This window comes from Protobothrops mucrosquamatus, unplaced genomic scaffold (genome assembly GCF_001527695.2).
Source record: "Protobothrops mucrosquamatus isolate PMUCROS unplaced genomic scaffold, P.Mucros_1.0 scaffold1, whole genome shotgun sequence".
Lineage (NCBI taxonomy): Eukaryota > Metazoa > Chordata > Lepidosauria > Squamata > Viperidae > Protobothrops > Protobothrops mucrosquamatus.
The window spans coordinates 2,402,650-2,427,725 of NW_015386388.1; the positions used below are offsets into that span (position 1 = coordinate 2,402,650).

Consider the following 25,076-nt stretch of genomic DNA (forward strand, 5'->3'; position numbering starts at 1 on the left):
GCTGAAAATAAAAGGTAAAAGAGAGAGAAGGAGATAGGAAAAGAAATTAGCTTAAAGGTAGTCTTTCGGTTATCATTTGTTTAACATCATTCAAAATGATGATGGCACTGAAAAAATGAACTTACAACAGTTATGGCCACTGCAGCATTCCTACAGTCATGTGATCAAAATCTGAGTGGTTAGTGACTGATCTGCATTTACAAATATTGCAGTGTCCTGTGGTCACATTTTCTTGCCCTGTGCGAACTGACTCCATTTCAACTCCCCCCACCAGCTTATCTCTACCCCCAATCTGTGCCCTTTTCAGTCACCCTGCAAGCATGGCCAAGATAAGAGGCTGTTATATTCTGCCACTGCCTCGCCCCCATGCATGATGTGAAGGATGGCCAAAAGAGCAGAGACAGCCTAAAGTTCTAGGCTAAGAACTGCATGGTCCTAGCCCAGGGGTAGGCAACCTTGGCTCTTTTATGACTTGTGGACTTCAACTCCCAGAATTCCTGAGCCAGCCACGCTGAGGAGAAATGGAGAGGTTTCTAAGCTGAGCCATGCTGGCTCAGGAATTCTGGGAGTTAAAGTCCATGAGTCATAAAAGAGCCAAGGTTGCCTACCCCTGTCCTAGCCTAACAATCACAAGCTGGATTGCCAGAACTGCCTTTGCTAAGTGACATAGTAATGTGATGTTTTCCTTAACAACTGCTTTGCTTAATAATGGAAATTCTGGTCCCAATTAGGGTTATAACCTACTTTGTTTCCCCAAAAATAAGACCTGGTCTTATAATATTTTTGGCTCCAAAAGACGCATTAGAGCAGAGATCCCCAATCTTTTGGGCACCAGGGATCGGTTTTTCCACGAGAGAGGTTTTTCTGCGGACCGGAGGGGGCATGGTTTTGTGTGCTGCCTTCATCCTGTGGATGGGGCTTTGCTTGTGTGGCCCGGTTGCTGGCATGCTGCGGCCCAGTACTGGTCCATGGACCAGAGGTTGGGGACCCCTGCATTAGGACTTATTTTTGGGGAAACACAGTATCAGGGTGATCAGCCCGGCTCGGTGCCCCACCCTCCGACATGCACATAAGAAACGGCGAGTGAGCGGGGGCAACAGTATCTGGCAGCAGCTGCAGCCTCCTGGCCCCTTGGCTGGCGCACTCTGGGGCTGCAAACCTTGCACAGCGCAGATGAGTTATCTGTCCAAGCAGCAGGTATAGGCAGATGCACGGGGGAGGGGGGGAGGCAGGCAATCTGGATGTGCCGCGCGGCTGCGGGGCTTGCAGGAGGATTGCGCAGTGGCACTGGCAGTAGATGGAAGCATGAGGGGAGGTAGGTGATCATGCCGCACCATGCAGCCACCTGCCCTGGCATGGCTGTGGCAAGCCAAGAGACAGTGGGACAAAATGGGCGGTGCGTTGGGATTGTCTGCCTCCTCCCTGTGCCTCTGCCTCTGCCTGTTGGTGCCGCTGTGCCAGCCTCCTGTGAGCCAGGCGGCTGTGCAGTGCATCTGGATCGCCTGCCTCCTCCCCGTGCTTCTGCCTCTGCCTGCTTCTGCCCCCGTGCGAGAACGAACCTCCAATGGCTGGTCACCCACTCCAGCCCACTGTCTCTTGGCTTGCCAGTGGCCACACTGGGGCAGACAGCCGTGCAGCACGTCGCGATTGCCTGCCTCCCCCTCACCTCCGCACTCGGACTGACCTGTGCTGCATAGGCTGTGGCTGCTGCCAATCACCGACAGCCCCCCATGCTCGCTGCCTCCTGTACTGGCCATGCCCACCCACCCAGGCTTGTATTAGGAGCATGCTAAAAAAATCAGATTAGGACTTATTTCTGAGTGCGTCTTTTTGGGGGGAAATGGTAGGGACTGACTATACTTGAATCTCAAATCAATATAGGACTTCTCAGTTAAATAGTAATAAAATTCTGCATTCAAAGTTAAAGGTATTACATAATAAAACACAACTATATTTATAGCACTATGTATTAATATTTTTCTGGTGTTCAAAAAACTCTACACTTAGAACTTGCCTAGCTCATATATTACTCTCTCACTTGATAACTTACAGCATAAAAGCGCATATTATGGTATAAAGGACACAGATCCTCCTCCTCCTCCTTGGATAGCTCAAACTGTGTGATGAGCTCATATAATGGGACATATGATGGAGGAGTGTCAAACAACGGGATACCTAGAAATAGAAAGAAAATATTTAAGATTTAACTGAAGAACAGCTGTTATTACATTACAGTTGAGGGAATATTGTATTGTTTAGTGCAATTCTGCAATTATTCCGAAGTAGGGAGGGGAACTTACTGCACTATGGAATTGCCATAATTATCTTCCCAGACACAAGTGTTTAATACATAAATATATTCCCATTTGGCAACTGAAAGTCAAGGATTATATTATTAATTACATAATAAAGCCAACCTAAAAATGAATATGGTCCAAAGAGAGAGTACTACACTTGGGAGATAAGACGGTATAATCATCAAGAGATCTACTACATTAGAAAACTTTTCTTTTTCCAGTCAGTTTTTTCTTTGTTCATCTCCCAACATGTTAACTAAGTATCCTAGCATAATATCTCGGGCTTGAATAGAAGGCTGAAGGTGTATTTGTAGAACTACAGGAAAGCTAAAATAGTTGTGAATAATCCAAATTATATACTTAAAAGCATATATGCCTCTCAGTTTTAGCTAAATTACATGTATGTTTCTACATACATCATCTGCTTGGCATATAAAATTAACATTTTCAAATATTTATAAGTTTTGTTTTGTCCACACAGGAAGAAGAAAAAAAGACAAAATATAGAAAATAGCTATGGATATCTTGTAAGGGCAGGGGAAAATAAGAGGGGAGAACAGAGAAAAAGATGAAGCATATTTATTATCACAAAACTCTGTGTAACCTTACTCTGAGAAGCTAAGCATGATATATTTCCATGATTATTTATAATGACAAAGAAATGACATTTGCTTGGCTTAAAGAAGAGAATTTCAGCAACAGAAATTAGGATTGCTTCTAATTAGATTCATGGAAAATATACAGTCTTGGCTGTGAAAAAGAATAAGAATGCATTTTTTAAAAGCTACTTTGCTGCTATCTAATGACAGATAATACCACTGAAAAAAATTCATTAATGCCCACAAAATTCTTGCAAGAATTTATCAAGTTATCACCGGTGCAGTTCTGAAGTTTCTGAATGAAAGCCTGAGAAACAGGAACAGGTTTTGGAAACTTCAAAAAGAAGCAAGCTGGCAAATCAACACTATTGGCACTGGTAACTGAGGAGAATGAGGGTGTCCTGAAACGAAAGAAAGAAAAATATTTGATAATAATCAGATTTTTTTTTAGTGGCTGAAGGCTACAGGAGAGATAATTACATATGTAGGGAGGATGAAAGGAGAGCTTTAACTTATCTATTTTATTCATTAAAAAGACTATAATGGGAAACGTGCAAAAAAGGGGACCAAAATGACCAGGTTTTATAGAAAATTAGTAAGTATTTAGTGTTGCTTTTTTCTTACCCTTTGTTATCAACAGGATGAGTCCCCATAATCAGAGGGGCAATTGGAAGTTTGTTCATAGTTAAGGTTCCCTCAATTGTAACACACACATTCATGCCTAGGTAACGAGGAACTGAAAGGAAAGGAGAAAAAGGTACAATTTCTCAAACAGTTAATGCTAGATACTGCGTAACTTGTCATTAACATCATTTACTGTTATACAGAAAAGAGATTTGTGAAGGACGTCTTTTGATAAAGGATGGTATTCTTGGGTAAGCAGTGACTTTTAACTTCCCAAAGGCTGCTATATACCAGTTAAAATTTGCCCATTTAATACTGCAGGCAAACTTAAATCCTATGTTCCCCCATGAACTGGAAGTACAATTTCATTTTATCTCAGATTTTTGATGTATGTTCTTTTACCGGAAGCCAGGAGCATGTACACTTAATAAATAATAATATGCCATTTGCCTACTTATTCTCAAAGTTTTAAGCATCATTGGGAAATCTGTAGGCTGTATGGGATTCTCCAATTCTGCTCTTATAACCCAAGACTTTATTTCAAAACCAAACATTCCAGCTATGTCCTTTCCAGGGATCTTATTGTGTCACCTATGCCTTTTAAAGGTATTTATTAGGCTCTGAAAATAGGAATGAATGTCATTGACACATTCCTTCCAGCTTTCAGAGTTTAAGAAAGGAACTCTAAACAGTTTCTCGTACATTAAAGCATACACATCTTTTTGCTTAGGTTAGTATCTGTAATGGAATCAACAATATAGGTGAAGGGAATATGTGTAGGGGTAGCAAGAGATGATGGCAAAATGAAGGGCAATGACTTTTGTTTGGGTCCTGGCCATTTATTCTTTAATAACTGTCCAAATTAACTTGAAAATTAACTGGCAGCAATTTAACATGTAAGATTATTTCATCTAAGATCTTCTTCAATGCCAATATTGTGCTCCATCTCAATATAAATCATGAATTTGACACTGAATGAAGAGATTCAAGATCACTTTTAACTCATAAAGTAAGGAAGCATCTCTGATTTAAAGTCCTCTCTGGGATTCTGTGTGAAAGATATATTTCAGAAGTTCAATTAATTTGTTTGGTAAGGCAATAAGTTGCATTGCAAAAGGGGAAAGGTTTTCACAACCTTTGTTCTCCAAATATTTTGATAGGTAGGTATAGTCCTGTTTAAGAGATCAATGCACCTCTATGGTTGTTGGCACAACCTCTGCTTTTTGGTGAGGCTACAAGGCTATCACTGTATTCACACCTCCTTCTCATCTTAATTTTGTATTCTTACGTGTCTGTATGCTTTGTTTTTGAAAATAATTGGTTAACATTTTTTTTCTCATTTCAATTTAATCCTTTCTCACTTTGTTTATATATTTTTCATTCTCCTTTTCCATCCTCCCATGTCACATTTTTTGTTGGAAGACAGTAATATTTCATTTGTACCTACATTTTATTTAATCACTATTAATTTCTCCAGAATAAGCCCTGTAGAAAATAATTCATCGCTTTCTACTTTTTACCTCCATAAACAATTTTAAATGAAGTATCAATTTTATATCTTCTTGTCTTTTATCCTTTTCAGTGCTCTTCCCATTTCATTTTCATTACATAGCATATGGATGTGTCCAAGTTGTATTGGCAAAGGGTTATGACATAGTTATTGGGTTAGTGATTGTCGCAATCAAAACACCATGCAACTCAAAAACTTGTGAAGTTTTATTAATTTTTTTACACATTATAAATGTGATTAAAGATTTGTGTTTTTCCTCTGCTAGACTATGAGAAAGCAGAGTCTTATTATTCTGAAGATCAGAAATGAGTTGGAACAAGTTATCTCTATGAAGACAGCACAGCAATTCAGGTTATTTCTCAGGTTGAGAATATACTTGTGAACCAGGTAGCATAGTCATTTCACAGCCCCATCATTTAGACCAGGTGTGTCCAACCCATCTCCAATGGTCCTGGTCAGCTAGCAATGTGGTCCCAAAGATCATAAACTATATGATTTATATACATTAACTATATTATAGTTTTATGTATATAAATATGCGGCCCAAGACAATTCCTCTTCACTCAATGTGGCCCAGGCAAGCTGAAAAGTTGGACACCTATGATTTAAACTTGAGTTCCACAATGCATTACCACATTATGCAAGAGGCCTCTACAAGTTTTTTTATTGGAATTCTTTGCTTTAGCTATTCTTTATTAAATATGAATACTGCATATTTAAGTGTTAATCTGCCTTGCTGCTATAAAGGATGTTCAAAAAGAAGATTTAAAACAATCCAGCATACTAGAATGCCTAATTCAGAAGATCAGTGCATGGTTGCAAATACTATCCAAGAATAACGTACCATTATTCTCATTCAGAATGGTGGGAACTCCAGTGCCTTCTTCAAATAAATCATAAGGAGAAACATAATACTTCAGATTCATCAGGTGACCTGAAATAAGCAGATTTGTAATGGAAAAACAAGGAAAGGTGTAAGAAGAGTAAAAATGAAGTCTACATGTTGATCTGAATATATGTTAATCTGTCCAATTAGAGTTATTTATTCAATTTCTATAGCTGCCCATCTCAATTAATGACTCAATTTCAAAAACTATAAAAACAATAAAAATAAAAAGCATTTAAAACAATAAAATTTATGATTTATTTATTTAAAATATGCTCTGTCTTATGTGTTTAGTTATTAAATAAATGTTTGCACTCCTGCACTATTCTCCTGAAGACACATGCTGCCCTAAATAAGTTCCATTATTTGAAATGATAAAATGGATAGTGAAATGGATACCCACCAGGGTTATTCAATACTTTGGAACTAAAGGGGAACAGATGATTTGAAAATTGAAACATAATACTGTCTGCCTTTCTTTGAGAGTAGGGTTGCATGCATGTTTAATAGTATTAATTTTACTATGGTTGCTCTTGCAATCAGCCAGATGTTTACACTGGATTTGGCATTTTTATAGAGTCCTTCCCAAGGAGTGGGCTAGGCAGATGTTGCTTGATGATGTTAAAGGTATTGTCACAGGATGCAAGCTGTTTTTCATTCTACTTCTATTTGCAGGTCTTTGTATTTTGTGATTTTCTGTAGTTCTTTCTCTTCTCTTCTGCTATCTCCAGGTACTGCCAATCCCACTATCCAAATTACTGTTATTGTTAATCCTAGGATCCTGAAGCTGTTGTGGAATCTCAAAAACAGTGCATTTGGCTGCAGGCAAGAACTACATTTGTGCCAGATATAAAGTTTTGTTTGTTTGTTTGTTGTTGTTGTTGTCAGAAACTGAATTTGTTCTGGGGAAAAAATAGCAAGCTGAAGACAGCTCTATGGAAAGGAGAACTAAAAATCAGGGCAGAATGAAGAGGCCATGATTAGACCAGCTCTTTGATAATATTTTCCCTACAAGGAGAGGATTTGAGATTGCTCACAAGTTGGATGCATCTTGTGGGAAGACCACAAGATAGTGGTCTCTGGTGGCTTTAGAGGTCTTAGAGCAAAGGAATAAGCATCTTGGTAAAACCACAGTTAATATCTTGAAAGGACTCTAAGTTCATATACTTCCTTTTCTAATCACTTTTGAAAATTGCTTGTTAACTGATTTTCATCTGTTAGGAACATTGGGATCTTAACTACAAGTTTAAGAACTTAATTCTTTTCTTCGAATAAATAGCAAAAGAGTAATTAGCCCTATTATTTTGGAAAGTGACATAAGGATTAAGGATCTAGATAAATTTGAAAATAAGATTTTGAACCATTTTGTGAGAAGAAGTAAAGAAAAAAATGAAAAGAAATCAAGTTGTACAACTTTATTTGAAGGGTCTAAAGATTAGCGTTGTTATAAATAAAATAAAAGAATATAAATTTGGTTTATTTGATCAAGGTTAAAATAGATATGTTGCTATTTCTGGTAAATCCTAAGGATTGAAATGATGAGGATTTATGAATTCATTTAAGATTGGAAAATAATTTTCTCAAATGTACAGATTGATTATAATATGTAGTTTATGTGCATTTTCTATAGCTTTTTGCTGAACTAGCAGTTTTTATCTGCAGTGCACTATGGATTGAACTGCATTACATGAACTAAGCAAGGCTGACCAGAAAAACAAAACTAGGTAATAGTAATTTCACAATTTGTTTTAAATAATCAGGAATCAACCATTTTAGAAGTTATTTTAAAACAAAAATCATTGCACCATTCATTGGATTATATCTGTCTGTCTGTCTGTCTGTCTGTCTGTCTATCTATCTTATAAATATAAAATATTAGTAGAAAAACACTTCCTACCACCACTTCTAGGGGTGAGATAGCCCACGCTGCCATGCAGAATTTTGTCCAAGGGGCTTGCATTGGTGGCTTGCCTATAGATAGAAAACAAAACCAATTTCTAGATATTCATGATACAAAAGTTGTATGATATGCATGTCAATCAGAAATTAATTCTGTCAAGTTCAACTGCATATAAATTTGGACAGGACTGCAATCTAACCCTTTAAATGAGATCCTCTCCTCTCCTCTCATGAAATCCACGTGGATATACAATCAGGATCACGAGCTATCTATTACTGCATTTGGGAAACAAACTTCCAATTTTGTTTCAGCAACTAAAACAAAATCTTTTAAAACTTTTTTTAAAGACAATCTCACACATCCCCTATTGAAAGCTTTGGAACTCATCTTTTAAACCATATTTGGAATCTTAGATCTATCATACATGTACAGTTCTTTAGAATAATTATATATATGGTAATAACAATAACAAAAAATTACAACTACAATAAATCTTATAAAACAGGATAAGAAATTAATCTAATAAAGAAGAAAGAAGGTTAATAGGAAAAAGGTTTACTAAAAGATGTAGTATGTTGTCAAATTTTCAGGTTATAGTAAACTGGCATTTGCAATTTTCTAAATTCAGATCTAGTGCCTTCTAACAGCAATCACAATGGATCAAGTTGTGGCAGCTTTTCTGGATATTTCTACAGATTGATTTGCTAATAAAAATGCATTTTTTTTCTCTTCAGACCAATAACTCTTCTAGTTAAGAGAGGATTCTGATTTAATTAGAACACCAAGTATAGTATAAGGGTCAGCATAATAAAGACATGGGAGATGGTCTCTATAGCCTTGTCTAAATACAGATATAGGCACTCCTGATGTGGGATGTTACTATACCTTCATCCATTACCATCAAAAATAAAAGACTTAAACCTTATGCAGAACAGAAATAATAATATTGGTGAAATAATATAATGCACAAATATTTTATTTATTCATAGATCAAATAGGATTAAAGCCAGTTCTTTCCAAGCCCACTATTACATTCCCTGGATATTTGTTTTTTGGTTTTTTTTTTTAAAAAAATAGAACTAAATTCTGGGTTCACTATGATAAACTGCTCTTACCAATACATTCCTGCCATCTTTGAAAGATCAAGCTCCAAGGACTGTAGAGCCAAATACATTTTAGTTTTCAATTTGCTGAAAGGCAAAGAGGAAACTTGTTTTAAATGTTTTATATATAAAAAAAGAAATTCCCCACACTACAAGAGCTAGCTAAAGACTTTAGAATCAGACAATGCTTTCAATTCTCTGCCAAGAGAAGATGCTCTACGATGTTTTAGAATGCTAGAACACACACCTCCCATAATTTGTAATGCCATGTTTGCAATCTGCCCTTAGTTGTAGGTGAAATTTCATAAATAAATAAACAAATTTTATATCCAGAGTCCTGCAATTCTCCCTATCATGATATTGTGTTATCCCCTGCTGCAGTCAGTCTCAGCTGAGTCATGACCGAATAGGATAATTATTTATAAAACAGCTTGTAACATGCAAACTACTTTCTAGGATATTAAGAAACTATGACTTAATGGAATACTTACTTGTCACCTGGCAATTTATATAGATTGACAAGACCCTTAAGATGCTTAGAAAATTCATTGAAGTTTCTCTCTCTAGGAAAGAAGAAAATCATTTGAAACCAGCAAGAATATTATTTCTAAAAAGGAAGGGGATAAGTGACAGTTTTGATATTGCTGGCTCTCAATCTTCCTGTGCAGCATCCTGCTTGGAACTATTGTAGCCCAAGTTACCTTAATGTGGTGTATACCTTTCAGAGATATGCAGGCCTTATTGATTAACTGCACTCTTATGTCGCCCATGAATCTTCCAGGATTGTCTTTTACCTCTCTATAGCAGAGGATTTTCTCAAAGCCTCAATTCTTCTTCTTCAAGAAGAAAGAAACATTTATAAAGAGTAATAAAAGAAATAAAAAGACACTTGCATAACTCTACATCCTAGAAGGACATAATAACCCTATTATCCTGTTAGAATGCAGAATTAAGATAGTCTTTTTTTCTTTCAAATTTCCTTATTTTAAATACTGAATTAATATTTCCAGCCTATACTGCACCATTATTCACTTCTATTTATTTGACTCACAGCATAACCCTTTTTGAAGTCCACCAATTTTTCATCACAATTTTCCTATCCACTCCCAATAGTTCTGTGAAACAATACAATGGAGATCAATTTGCCTGAACAAGGCCATGGGTGGCCATCAATTTTAAGTACAGCTTTGGAGCCATGGGAAATCTGATTGCTGGCCAGTCTTAAAGATAAGTAAAGCAGTCTGCATTAGCTAGCTCAGGGATAGGTAACCCAAAACACTCAAAGAGCCACTTGGACCCATTTCCCACCAAAAACAAAACACTGGGAGCTGCAAAACCCTTTTGACATCTAAAATGAAGATAACACTGCATATATCCTTTTTTACCTTTATTATAGGTATATATAAAGGTAAAGGTATATATACACACACATATACATACACACACACACGTATGTGTGTGTGTGTGTATACCTATAATAAAGATAAAAAAGGATATATGCAATGTTATCTTCATTTTAGATGTCAAAAGGGTCTTTCTCTCTCTCTCTCCCTTTCTGCCCTTGGTCTGCCAGTTCTCTTCCCCCACTCAGTGTGTGTGTGTGTGTGTGTGTGTGTGTGTGTGTGTGAGAGAGAGAGAGAGAGAGAGAGAGAGAGAGAGAGAGGCATTTGCACTTCCCCCTCTCTTTCTCTCTCCCTCCCTCTTTTCTCTCTTTCCTCTCCCTCTCTTTCTTCTCCTCTCCCTCTTTCCTCTCCCCCCTTTCTCTCTCTCTCTTTTTTACAGAGAGAGAGAGAGAGAGAGAGAGAGAGAGAGAGAGAGAGAGAGAGAGAGAGAGAGAGAGAGAGAGAGAGAGAGAGAGAGAAGGGAAGCGCTAGTGCCTCTCTCTGTCTCTCTCTGCAAATGGCAGAAGAGGCTGGGAGCCGCAGGAGAAGGCTCAAAGAGCCGCAGGTTGCCGACCTGTGAGCTAGCTTATTCTTTGATTATCTGACTGACAGGGACAAAATCACTGGTTGGCTGTTGTTAATGAGAGCATTTTGCAGAAAATTATTAGAAAGGAATGGAGAGTGTTTGTGTATAAATAAAGGTTTTAAAAAGACTGCCCTCATTTTTAGTATAATCTGTATCATCCTTCCTTCTGATGCCCTATGGATTACAGCATGACCAAACCTGGGTATTTTAAAAGCTTAACCCAGAAGTTGGATTATCTCATCTGAAAGCTGAGTTCAAAAAGCAACTGATAAATTGACCAGCTATTAGGAAACATGCAATTAGGAAAAGATGATGTAGCCAGCAAATATAAGAACATTGTACTGACCTTAGATGGTGTACCAGTTCTGGGCAGCTCTGGAAAAAAGAAAATGGATAATATATAAACTACAAACTATTGGGAGTACAATAGCATGCCCTTTAAAGCAAAACAAATCACATATAGCTTAACATGCACCCCTCCCCATAAAAAAAATCTTTTTTTTAAGTGAAAATTTTGTGATTTCCATGGATATTTTAAAACAAATCTATAACATAAAATGTGAAAATACAAAAGTAAATAGGGGACAACCATAGAAAAAGGGAAAACAAAAAATGTGTAAAGAAGGGGAGGGAAAAAAAAGGCATTGACTTCCAACTCTTTCTGTTGCAATAAAATCAGACATTAAAATCAAATCTCAACTTTTTACATTTCTATAATAGTATGCACTAGCCATTTTTGTATTGGCAAATCAGTCTAATTTGTAAAACCTAAAATCATAATATCATTTTTTTCCACCTCAAACACAAAGTCCAGAAGCGGTTTCCAATTAGAAGCAAGGGTGCTTATATTCTTTTCTTTTATCAGCACAGTCAATTTGGTCCATCTCTGCTAATTCTATCAGCTTTTGTAATCATTCATCCATGGTAGGAATCGAGGCATCCTTCCACTTTTGTGCATAGAGCAAGCTTGCTGCTGTCCCCATGTATAAAATCAGAGTTCCAATTTTCCCCCCCAGTTCTCTTTCCATTAGACCCAGAAGGAAACCTTCTGGTTTAATCTTTATTTTCAAATCTAACTCAAGATGGGGAAAAGTCTGGCAAATACTGATTTAGGATAAATTGAAAAAAATAACTTAGCCATTACACTCTACGTACCACTGGGTTTTCTCCATGATGTGCCACCTTGACATCACGCAGTTGTCCTGTAGTATCCAAGTGGACTTCCACATAGAACATGTCAGATGTTATGTAGCATTCAGTGCCATTTGCACTAAGATGAGATCCAAGACTTTGGAAAGGGGAAAATTATAAATTTTTAAAAAATATTATAAGATTATATAACTTTATCACATTTTATTAGGTATACTTATGCTTGCTAGTATATTTACTCATATTTCTTCATCAACTCCTTAACTTATAGCAAAGATATACCAAGCTAGAATAGCTTCTCATACCAAGTGCCACCCATTCAACTTTTCACTTTTATTTCCTCAAAACAATGTTAAACTATTATGAAAATATATAAAAGTATAATTAACATAGTGCTGGCCAAAGAGAGCTATAAAAGCTAAGGAGTGGTTTGACATTAGAATAGAATTATTTCAAGCTTGCTTTCAAATATAATGATGAATGTTTAAGAACTACTCTACTTCCATCAATTTATAGAAAATTATATTTTAATCCGCTCATAAAATAATTAATCCAATTCAGATCACAGAGAGCCACAGTAACAAGGTATGCACTGCACTATGGTCCTTAAAAACAATTGAGATGGGAGCTTGGATCAAGGCCATTTGATAGACTCCATGTACTGTATAACCAAAGGAAACTATATTTCCTGCAAAAGAATTGAAGTTGAAACGGCTTAGCAGTAGAAATATGTGCTTTTGTAGTATATCAAATAGACAATTAGATTAGCATGATTCTTTGAAATTAACTAGGTAAAACCTATAAAAGAACTAAACAACTCACCCATTTTGTCTAGCAATGGACTCTAAGCGATCTGTCATAGCAGGCAGAGATGATACTAGGAAGAAGACAGTTTAATTAGATCCAGTCCTCTGTCAACTTTATATATCTTTCTTCATATAAAGGGTGAGTTGAATGTTTACTTTTTAGTCTAAGTTTTACTATTTCTTCTATGTGGCATTAAGTTTTACTATTTTTCCTATGACGGTTCATCCAAAAGACTTGGGGTAAGATGGACTAAGGATGTCTTATTTTTCCAAAGCAAAAGACTGGTAAGAGACAACAAAACATGGTAACAGCAGCACTATGCACTTATAGCCTATTATGGTTATTAAGCAAGAAGTAGGAATGAAACAGAAAAAACCACGCCGATGAAAACAGCAGAATCTTGTGATTTTCCATTCAACAACTTTTCTGGACTGCTTTTTTCTTTAGCCGCATGTGAACAGCCAAAATGGTTGAAAGAAAAGCAGAGAAACATGGTAAGTGGATTTCTGTATGTCTGATTCAAGTATCCTATTTCAACATCATAACTTATTTTAAGCAGTTTAGTTTATTATACATAAATGTATGCTATATAACATTAACTTCATTGATGTTGATATGCATCATTCCAAATCAATTTCATCATTTTAATAAATCAGGAAACAGAGTCCAATTAATATGCTGTATTTGAACTAAATCTATATCCTCAAACCAGATTTGGAGTAAGACACTACTACAGCTCTCTGAATTTGTTGGTCAAACATAAAAAGCTACTTATGAAATTCTTTAGTTCCAAATAGAAGTGAACCAAGAAGTATACTTTTCCCCCAATTCCAAACAGAAGAAAAATAGCCCTATTGTTTTAACTCTATGCTTCTTGATGCAAAAAAGTCTTTGACCTCTTCTCTAACTGTGCTATGCAGGATACAGCTGAGTGCATAGGCTTAACTTTGCACCTATTAACCAGCTGAAGCTCTAACTGGCAGCAGGCACAGAAGCAAGAGAACCAAACATGCCTCTGCCACTGCTTGCTGGTTCTGAGTGGAGAGAAAAAGAAAAATCACTACTGCTTGTTCCCAAACTCACGTAGCATTACAAAGATGCAGCAAAAGCACTGATACATTAGGAATGTGGCATTTTGTACATTAATATGCAAAAGATGCCTACTGATTAACTGATACAGATTGCAGTAAATCATTATGTACATCAGTTTTACAATCAATCTATAAATCCTTAGGAATATTATATAAAAGCACTGTTACAAAAAAAGAGTCAATAAATACTCTGTGAGTTTCTTTTGAATAAATGCTGTAAACAAAACATTAAAACTATAAAAATGTTCTTAATGGCAATTCCTATAAACCGATGAGTATTTCCTTTACAAAAAATAAATATTTATTATATATGTTTTTGACACAAAGACCAACCTTTTAAAGCCTTCTGCAAAGTTTCCAAGCAAGTGACAAGATTCTGGTGACCTCCAGAATTCATGATAACTCGTTTTTCCTACATTCAAAAGAAATAGGAGAAAGTATTTCATGCCACATTTAATAATAAAATGAAAGAGAAGTAACAACTAAGATATTAATACACTTAATATATATATTCTACAGCTATAGAAAAAGGAGATTTGAACAAGCTGTCTTTTATCATCACAAAAACAAACAAGAACAAAAATATGTATTATACCAACACAGTAGACTGAAGATAGTTTACAATTGAATTGTCTTATGAATGATAGATTGTGACAACTGTTATTCAAACTTAAATTAGTTCTAATTACCAGTAGTATTTCGTAAGATCTGAGACAGTTGTTCAATAAGACAACCAATAGTCCAATTTCTTGGCTATTTTCCATGTCTGCCAATTTTTCTTTAGATATGTTCTAAAATGTATATTCTCCATTCACATGGGATAGCAAAAGCCTAAAAATAATTTAATTTAAAGTCTATTAATACTTACCATAACTTGTCTAACAAGCTTCATGGTTTCTGTCCAAGGTCTGCTGTTGGGATTAAACTTGACATGAAGTCTTTCCAGAAGGGAACTCATCTTATTCAGTTTCTCTGATTCTATAGGCAAAATCACAAGTCAGTCATGTGTAATTTATTTTTATTTTTCACCAAAGCTTTGGCAAGGGAGAGTAAGAACCCTCACTTCATTACACTTGTCATCTTTTATCTTTTAACTGATCTTATTGTAATTTCTTTGATTGCTGTGAGCTACCCAAAGTTGTTGAGATTTGGGAGGTATCCAAGTTTTACAAGTTATTATTATTGAACCTCAGATTAGAAAATTAGATTCAGGTTTTCTGCACAGAAAAACACTTGCTGAAGATGACCACGACCTATATAATTCAATGTTCATGTTAAGTTGTGGATATACATATTTTTTTCCTATTCCTCATTTACAGATGTAGATGGGCTGACTAACAAATAAATCATTGTTCTACAAAGTTTATTTTGTTAGGCAAAGAGCATCATATGAATCATCACCAATCGTAAGTGAACAAGTATATACCTATGAAGAAAATTAACAGCACTTATTTTATCATTAATTCTCAATATTGTATTAATGAAAGATAAAGTTTTCTGAGCTAATAATGACCTCAAAAGATCAGATTGAAAGAAAGGCAAATCAAGTCTCAATTGATATCTTTGAAATTTCTTCCCACAGATCTATTACTTCCCTATAATATTTCAGAAGATCAAGACCTTGTTATCTTCTACATGTTGCAGGGGAAAATTCAAAATGGTGGGTAAACTTTTCAGAAGAAAATTTCTTCCACAGATTTCATCATAATGCAATTCTGCAGAGGAGGTATGTGTTTATAACTTCAGCAGACAATACCATAGCTAAAATTATTCAATATGCATCATTAGTTGTACATTATTTATCTTTCCGCCTGGAAAGAAATATTTCAAATTCCTAGCAAATTCTAGAAAGCAAATTTGCTAACAGCAAATTTCTAATTATCGTACATAGCTGCAAAATGAACTATATCTTTTCTATCTACTAAAACTCTATAGCCTTCAATTCCAAAATGATACATCATAGTGCAAAAAGTTTTTGAGTTAAGTACCTAAAATCCATTAAAGAAGTGTACAAAATCAAAGACCCATTATTTTCATATGATTGAAATTTAAAGGATCTTCACACCAGTTATATTAGCAATCCTATGGCTGCTGCAGCACAGTCAAGTGATCGTGAATTTTGACACTCCCTGCCAGCTTTCCACAAGGGAGCTCCTGCTCTCACTGCTTTTTTGTCCATTCTGTTTCTCTATTTGGATAAGAAAATACTTTTGAAAAGATGTCCAACAGCCATGGGTTGTCCAATTTCTGCTAGAATCCTACATTCTAATTGTCAGATTGACTTGGATATTACATCACTTAAAATCCATCACACATATAATTCTTGGACACCAAATTGAAGATATTTTGTTGTCCATTTCATTTTAAGTTGTTTATAATCAAGCAATTAGTTCATCTACTAGATATTAATTAGCACCTGCTTTCTATACAAGCTGATAACTGTTTCTCTCTCCAGCTTTCACCCAACTGAATTTTCCTTTAGAACATTCCACTACAGGTAGCCCTCGACTTACAACAATTTTTTTAGTGACCAAAGTTTCAACAGCACTGAAAAAAGTGACTTATGACTGTTTTTTATATAACCATTGCAGCATTCTCATGGTCACGATAAAAATGCAGATGCTTAACATCTGGAATGTACGATGTTGCATGTTCCTGGATCACGTGAACAACTTTTGTGACCTTCTGACATGAAAAATGGGAAAGCCAGATTCACTTAACATGTTACTACCTTAACAACTGCAATGATTCACTTAACAACTGTGGCCAGAAACATAATAAAATGGGGCAAAACTTACTTAAGAACTGTGTTGCTTAGCAATGGAAATTTTGGGCTCAATTGTGGTTGTAAGTCAAGGACTATCTGTGCTCCACAGCTGGGCAGTCTGTGCCAACTCCCCCACTCAAAAATCAAATCACAATACAGTACCAGGCAAAATAGATGATAGAATGGACTCAGTTTATTCAGAACAGGGGGCAGAGGAGGAAATAACAAACACTGTATTAGAATCTGCTACATAGGCTTCAAAATATTTTGGGAGATATAAAGACACAGTGACAGATTTCCCTATTTTAATTAAGCCAACTGATTCTTTCCTCTCTTTTCTCTCCATCTGCTTGGATACTTAATATTCAATATTATGGACAGGTCTGAAATATGTGAATCTTGGATTTTTATTAATGCATAACTATCCCATTACAAAATTCTTTACCAGCCAAATCATATGATATATTTACAGAATAGGAAACAGGGGAAAAAGGAAGCAACAAACAGGAATATTTAAATAGAAGGTAGGAGGAGCTAGTTGAAAATGTTTCTCCTTCAAAACACTTTAAAATATGGAGTCAGGTATAAACATTAACACACAAAGAATGATCCCAATTTCCCATCCATTTTCCAAATAAAAAGAAATCATACAGCAGTGGCCAAAATTGTGGAAACCTTTTTGGGAAAAGTGTATTTTTGAGATTTGATGGCAAATAACACTTTTTTTGGAGTAGTACCCTAAAATTATATATCAATGGAAAGATAATTTAATCAAGAATGTAATGCAACATAGTTTGTTCAATTATCTGTATTGTATTCTATGAAAGGTTATAGCCAAATAACCAGAAAAACACAACTTGCTTAGGTTATCAGGTAGCTTTCCTTCATCTGATTGTAGCCAATGAGCATGAATGTTTAGAGAGCCAATCAGGTGCCATCTTGTTTTAGCAATGAGCCAATCAGATCACAGTAGGATTCAGTTACTGATGTCATGTATTGAAGCTGAGGACATTTGACAGTGTGTTATGTGATCACTATCAAGTTGGTTGGGATTTTTTTCATTTATTGAGCTTGTAAAATGTAATAAAATTACAGTAATGGTGCAAAGAGTTGACTGGTTGCCCAGAAAGCGATGTAAAATAGTATTATTAAGTGAACATGGCTAGTTATAAAGAAATTAGAAGAAAAATTGGTAGAAACTTAACCAAATATGCATTTCTACTATACACTTTTCCTAAAAGGTTTCCACAATTTTGGCCACTGCTGTAGGGTTAGAAGTAAAATTATCTAGCCCAACCCTTGTTCAAGTGCACCATCTCTGAACTAGAACTACAACTGCCTCCATTCCAAGACAGAGAAGATCCCATCACTTTATGAGAAAGTTAGTTCCAATATTTGACATCTCTTACAGTCAGCAATTTCTCTTGATATGTATTCTGAACTCTTTCCTTGAAATTTTAAATTTTTGGTTCTGCTCCTTTTTCTCCATGGCAATTCTTCAAATATTTGAAGGCTGTTTTCCTAACTCCTCTAAGTCATCTTTTAAGATAAACATTCTCTAACGCTTTTTCATAAAGCTTGGACTCCAGACCCCTCACTACCTTGACAACCCTCTTCAAACTTGTTTTAATTTGTCACTGTCTTTTTGAATTGTAGTGCCTCAAAATGGACACCAGATTCCAACAGAGGCCTGATTAGGGCAATGGCTGTTAACGTGTTACCAACTGTCTTTTCAGCAGCTGCCCTCAGGCTGGCGCTCATGCCCAAATCGCTTTTATATAATGCTGCCAAACGAAATCTCCTTTGTGTTTTCTTCCGCTCTTTTTTCTCACGCGCCTCTCAATACCACAACTACCAATTTTCTACAAAAGCATCTTCTTGTAACTCTATCCGAAATTGTCAAAATTTCCTAGAACTTGCCTTTCCGAAACCCCCAAAATCGACCCCTCCTGCACGATTATTGCGATTACTATCGCTGCATCGGCAATCCCCTATTGAGCACTTGGTAAAGGGATGTTCCCATCTGATCAGAGAGCCTTCATGACTCCTACATTGCAGGATAATTCTGACTGCCGACGGTTCGGCAGTTCGAGTTTCACCGGCTCAAGATTGATTCAGCCTTCCATCCTTTCGAGATCGGTAAAAATGAGGACCCAGATTGTTGGGGGCAATAGGCTGACTCTGTAAACCGCTTAGAGAGGGCTGTAAAAGCACTATGGAGCATTATATAAATCTTAAGTGCTGTTGCTATTGCTACATCCCTAAAGATTCTGCCAGGAGAAAGCGAGCAAGCACTTTTTTGCAGCCCGAAGCCCTATCACTCACCCTCGGTGTTGCTCTGGACTGCCTTCATCCTTCCGATGATGGTGGGGGGAAAGGGGGTAGGTGACCCTGCTGCTTTCCCTCATGTAGACGCCTCGAGCTGCCCCAGCCAGACCCCTCTCCCGTGGTAAAAAAGGGGCGGGCCCGGCAAAAGCAGCCTCCCTCAATCCCGGCGGCTATTGCAAAGCAACCCCCATTCCGCCACCCCAGACCTCCCTGCTCCTCCTCTCCGGGCTCGAAACATGACAAATGTAGAACAGGAAGTCGTGCGAGAATCCCGGGCGGCAGCCAATGCAACAGCAGGAAGGCCAGTAATTCTCGCGAGATTTGAAATCGTCTCTGCCTCCCTCTCCCCCTAGCTGTCCTATCAAATTCTTCTTTAACCCCCAGAGTAGATGGCAGCCTTTTTTTCAGCTGTTTTCAAGTAAAGAATGCTTTCCCATAAAGTGTCATTCTTTTTCCCTCACATCTGATGCTGGCAGGATGTCGTTTCCAGGTTGCTTAATAAGTATTGATAGAAAAAGAGCAAGCGGGGACGCCATTTCTAAATCAATTTGTTTTTATTCCCCAGGAAATTCGTCACGTTTTTGTGAAAAAACAACAAAAATATCCGCAGCTGCCTTTTGATAAGGTTTAATATATTTCATAGCAGGGAATTAGAACGATCGAGGATCGCACAAAAGCGTTACAATGCTACATTTTTTCCCACTATTGAGAGAAAAAAATGACTGCCGGAAAGCAAACTCCCTTTTCTTTTTTTCGGTCTTGTAGGTTTTTCAAAAATAAACGTTTAATTAAGAAGAATGCATTTTAGTCTTCTAAATTCCTTGTGTATCCAACGACACTCAGCCAATAAAGAACTCTAATAGGCCGTCTACGCTTTGAGGAAAAAAAAAATAAGCCCAGATCCCGCGAGATTATGGCATCAAACCTCGTAAAAACCCCACAGGTCAGAAACCGGGATAACCTATTTTCCGTCCCATCACTGATCTCTAGGCAGGAATCGCGAGACTTCGCAAAGCTCGGGCTGTGCGGGAGCGCGTGCGCCTGCGTAGGAGCATATGTACGCGCACGCACGTGCGTGTTCTCGCGGTATTTAGAGAAATAGGAGCAGGTAGAGAGGAGTTGCGGGAAAGGAACCTCCGAGATATACCCAGAGAAGTCACGGCGTCGGCAGCACGGAGGACGACAACCGTATTCTCGCGAGAATTGGTGGCTAACCTTCTTCCCTCCTCGCTCTCCTACCTTCCTCTCCCCTCCCCCTCCCCCCCAATCTGGAAGGAGCGCCGTTTCGGTCTGGGAAGTAGGTGGAAAAAGATGGGAATCTTGACTTGGGGAACTCATTAGAGATTTAGATTGAGGAAGGAGGTGTCCCCTTAGTAGAGGTTCTTGGGTTGGTCCCGGGCCTGCGGGATTTACTCAGTGAGCGAGGCCCCGGGGCGGGCTGGAAGTGTAGAGAGTAACCCCCTCAGGAAGTTAAGGAAATAGCAGATAAATTCAGTCCCCACTTTCATTTTGTAGGGACGTGGGACCTTAGTTAGTGGCAAGGCAACCTGGAGCCAAGGTTTGCTTAAGTACTTTGAGAGACTACTCTTAGGGGACCCCTTTTTCAAAAACCGTAAAGTGACTAGTATCTTTGCAGAACTTTACTTTTTCTTTTTCTTTCTTTTTTGGCGTTTGTAACGTTCAGCGTCTTACCTACTTTCAAACTAGGGGTTTTGCGTTTTTTTTTTACCCCTTTAATCAACCATTTTGAGCAATTAGCACCGTAAAAGTAGGAGTTAATTGAGACTTGGAGTTAAGGAAGAGCAGGTGCTTACTCAGGGTTTAAAACACCGTCTCTTCCCTTCCTACATGTGAAGTGTGAGATCAGGATATTTTGATATTTTTCTCCAGGTGAAAGGTGGTTCAACTCAGTTTCAAATCTATTTCTGAGGCAGCTTTATCTTACAATATTCCGCATGTAATTGCAGAATCAGGTATTCATAAAGCAGCCAAATTTATCCTCATGTAAAGAGAAGGGTGGGTTGAATGTAGGACATAGGTAACAAAAAAAAAAGTGGCCCTTCCATCGTAGGGGGGGAGGCTTGAAGAGTAGAATTTGGGCTTTTTGGAGGATTCCTCCCTCTTTTCAAGCACAGTGGAGAAGGAATGCCAAACCCAGAGAGACATGGGGGAAAGAAGGATACGGGAGGTGGGGGGTCTTTGCATCAAGATGCAGTGTCCAGCAGTGGGAGCTCAAACAGCAGAGAAAGGCATCGACTTTCCAAGCATAAAAGACACAGATCCAGGCATTCCAAAGATTCGCCGTTGGGGTCCCAAGAAGGAGGAGCACCTCTTGGCAGCATGATCAAACCATTGGTAGAATATGATGATATCAGCTCTGATTCTGACACTTTCTCAGATGAAGCCGTCCTCAAGTTGGAACATAGAGAAAATGATGAGAGGAAAGGGACATCAGACAAGAGTGATCGACTACATAGACGTCATCATCAACACAGGCGTGTCCGTGAGTTGATAAAAAGTAAACTGGGAGACAAGGAGAAGAGAATGGAGAAAAACCAAGAGTCCTCAGGCAAGTTGAGTTCTAGTAAAGATAGACTATCTGGTACTTCCAAAAGGGTTCATGAGGAGAATGATGACCATTCATCTAAATCATTCAAGAGCAGTAGCAAAGAGTCCCGTTCAGCCAAACTGCATAAGGAGAAGTCTAGGAAAGAACGGGAGGCAAAATCTGGTCACAAGGATCACAGTAAAAGTCATCGGAAAAGAGATGCCCCCAAAAGTTACAAGTCATTGGACAGTCCAAAGCGGAAATCCAGAAGTCCACACCGTAAGTGGTCAGATAGTCCCAAACAAGATGACAGTCCTTCAGGAGCATCCTACACACAGGACTATGAAAACAGCCCTCCACGGTCACATACATCCAGTAACTATGATTCATATAAGAAGAGTCCTAGTGTATCCTCACGACGACCATCAGTCAGCCCTCCATATAAGGAACCTGCTGCCTACCAATCCAGTATGCGTTCTCCCAGCCCTTATGGCAAGAGACAGCAGTCAGTCAGTCCATACAACAGGAGGCGTTCATCCAGCTATGAAAGAGGGAGTGGATCATATAGTGGAAGATCTCCCAGCCCATTCAATCGAAGGCGCTCCAGCAGTCCTTTTGTTTCCAAGCGGTCTCTGAGCCGTAGTCCTGTTTCCAGGTATTATTATTCATCATTGAGCCTCTTAAGTACAATGTAACTAAAGGGGCTAATGTCCCAGAATCATTGTTATTGTTTCTTAGAACAGAAAATATTTTATACTTCTCTGATTCATTAGGGTTACCTTTCCCATCATGATGCGTCCCTATGTGTTGGATTATAACATTTTTAAGGTAGCATGCTTATGCTAGTGAGAGTGGAGTTGGAGTAACACAAATGGGTCCAATATTGTTGTATCCTAAGTAATAGGTTCTATCTTATTTATGTGGAGAATGAAGTTGAAAAGAAGCCAGGTCAGCCAGTATGACACTGAACTGGTGGGATATCATGCTAAACAATGATATGAAATAGAATCATATAGTGCCAGTGAGCACTGGTCTTGCATGTTTTTCAACATAGCTTTGGTTTAATTTGTCATGTCATCAAAACTTGGCAAACTAGAATCGATGATCAAATTATGATTGGCATGAACTACAGATCATTAAAGATGAACGGCACTACATTATAGTTAATGCAGATGGATAGTTTCTGTGTCAGGTGTGTAAATGAGAAACACAGCTGCCAGGATTTATTGTTTTTTGTTTTCATTGTGTCAGATGTAGTATAAACTCAGACATTTCTGAAAACTAAAACTAAATCTATACTCATATATATTGTGGTTTTTCAGTTTTTATAAAATTAAAAAACTGGAAGAGGTGGCAGGATGGGCTTACTAAATATGTAAACTTCGGTGTTGCAAAGAACTTCTTTAGCAAATTGAACTTGATTCAAAGAAAATGAAGTACATTTAAATTTATATCATTTAAGTATATAGCATGGAAGTTTCAGGTTTTATCAGCCTTCATTGTATTGTATTCTCTTAATTTTTTGCTAGTAACAAAATGGGTTAATTGCAGTGACTTTCCATCTAGTCAATGCTTGGATAGTTTTATCACAATTATTTTACTGGACCTTTCTTAAATGGGGATAGACATTTTTTTGGTACACTTTTAGATAAACAACAATTATATGCTCAAAAATCACCTTTGATTTCAGCTTCTAATCTTTATGAATACCATAAGGCACTGATGGCGAACCTTTTAGAGACCGAGTGCCCAAACTGCAACCCAAAGCCCACTTATCTATCGACGGGTGCCGGGTGGGCGTGGCCCATTGGGTGGGCATGGCTGCGGTGGTAACGGCAGACTGGGTGGGACTAAAAAGTTCGATCAATCAATTCCAACTTTGCGAGATCTTTTTTTTCCTGCGAGAAGTTGAAATTGATTGATTGAACCTTTTTTTTTGCACATGGCGGTGGAGGCCTAAAGCAAAAAGCTTTTATAAAACCCAGCTGAAGGCCTAGACAGCACGCGTGCCCACAGAGAGGGCTCTGAGTGCCGCCTCTGGCACACATGCCATAGGTTCGCCACCGCATAAGGGAAGTCAGTATAGGTAAAATGTGTTCATATTATTCCTTTGAACTGTAATTTTAACAACTAATTATTGAAACCTAAAGGCAGAAAGGAACTTTGAAAAGACCACTTTCCTAGCAACATTTATTATTGATTCTAAACTTTATACTGTTCCTCTTTAAATAAGATTTCATTTTGCTAATAGTTTGGAAGATATTACTCTCTCTTAATAATGTAAATATAGGAAACTGCTAATAACTGATTATCACCAGTTAACATTTCCATGGATAATTTTTTATAATTTCTTGTTAACATTTTTTAATGCAGAACCTTGGCATTCAAGTATGAACTCATTATGTTCAGTGATGCAACTAGCATTCTGGCAATGCTAAACAACAGTCTTGTCACATTGTTTTAAACATTCACAGAACTCTCCTCTTCCTGTTGTGAATTCTGGATGGTCTTCATGAAGTGTGACTCTCACAACTCCATTCTCTCTACAGTGAGATATTAATGAACATGAGAGAAAGTATATAATAGTTAACATAAGACATTTTATATGGAGTAAATGTTGTGAAACAAATATTACTAGGCAAGCTTCCCACCAAGTGTGATAGGAAAAAATGTCACTGTTACTAGGTTATATGTGTTTGTATACATACACACACACACACACACACACACATACACAATATATTTTATAAACCTTGCATTTGATTGGCTACATTTTGAATCCAATATTTTTTGTTTCTATTGGTAAGATGGTCCTTCAATTCTTGGCAATTATTTTTAAATAATGTAAGACAAATGGAGCTGCTATTTCCCGCTAATTAGGGGCCAAATGTCAGGAAAGTATCTCCATGTCTATTGAAAAAAGGATTGGTTAATATGTGTAAACATCATCTGATCTAAAAACTTATGTTCATAAGTTTAGAAAACTTATGAAAGTGACTTTGTTGAGTCTGATATGTGGAGTAAAATGGGTTTGAATAGAACAAACTATTGTGTATATAAATATGTGAAACTGCAAGGGGGCATCTCATTCCTGTTCATATTTCTTTTATTTCATTTTATAGGCTTTACAAAGCTTTGTCTGATGTTCTAGTTTTCCAACTCTTTTTCCATTCACCTACATATTTTGGGTTTTGAAACTCTTAAACCATTTTAACTCACATGCTCCACCTCTTCTATAAAAACAAGTGCCCTTTCTCTAAACCAGTGGTTCCCAACCTTTTCTATACCCCATACCCCTAGAATGCTTCTGATATATTCTTGCACCCCTTACACAAGTTCAAAATAACGGCAATGAATTATGCATATACACTATAATTTTGAAAACCCAAGTTTTCGCACCCCTGGAATATCATCTCGCACCCCTGGTTGGGAATCCCTGCTCTAAATTGACTGTTCATATTAACTGGGAATGGCTTCTTATAATTGGGCTGACAATTTA

The 25,076-nt window shown here is 37.4% G+C and overlaps 2 protein-coding genes across 2 annotated transcripts in view; one reads left to right on the forward strand and one right to left on the reverse strand.

Moving 5' to 3' along the window:
* The window catches only part of MED1 (mediator complex subunit 1), a 29,468-nt gene extending 10,218 nt beyond the window's left edge, over positions 1-19,250 (reverse strand). Inside the window, exons 1-13 of the mRNA XM_015832253.1 lie at positions 19,027-19,250; positions 14,803-14,912; positions 14,268-14,346; positions 12,859-12,913; positions 12,043-12,175; positions 11,234-11,262; positions 9,411-9,482; positions 8,932-9,006; positions 7,814-7,887; positions 5,875-5,964; positions 3,521-3,632; positions 3,173-3,297; positions 2,051-2,175 (exon numbers count right to left, since the gene is read on the reverse strand). Coding sequence (XP_015687739.1) covers positions 2,051-2,175; positions 3,173-3,297; positions 3,521-3,632; positions 5,875-5,964; positions 7,814-7,887; positions 8,932-9,006; positions 9,411-9,482; positions 11,234-11,262; positions 12,043-12,175; positions 12,859-12,913; positions 14,268-14,346; positions 14,803-14,912; positions 19,027-19,054 — 1,107 coding nt within the window. The 5' untranslated portion in view covers positions 19,055-19,250. The remainder of the gene's footprint in view (positions 1-2,050; positions 2,176-3,172; positions 3,298-3,520; positions 3,633-5,874; positions 5,965-7,813; positions 7,888-8,931; positions 9,007-9,410; positions 9,483-11,233; positions 11,263-12,042; positions 12,176-12,858; positions 12,914-14,267; positions 14,347-14,802; positions 14,913-19,026) is intronic.
* Positions 19,251-20,904: 1,654 nt separating this feature from the next.
* CDK12 (cyclin dependent kinase 12) overlaps positions 20,905-25,076 on the forward strand; it is a 31,803-nt gene continuing 27,631 nt past the window's right edge. The window contains exon 1 of the mRNA XM_015832254.1: positions 20,905-22,232. Within this exon, the coding sequence (XP_015687740.1) occupies positions 21,175-22,232 (1,058 nt within the window). The 5' untranslated portion in view covers positions 20,905-21,174. The remainder of the gene's footprint in view (positions 22,233-25,076) is intronic.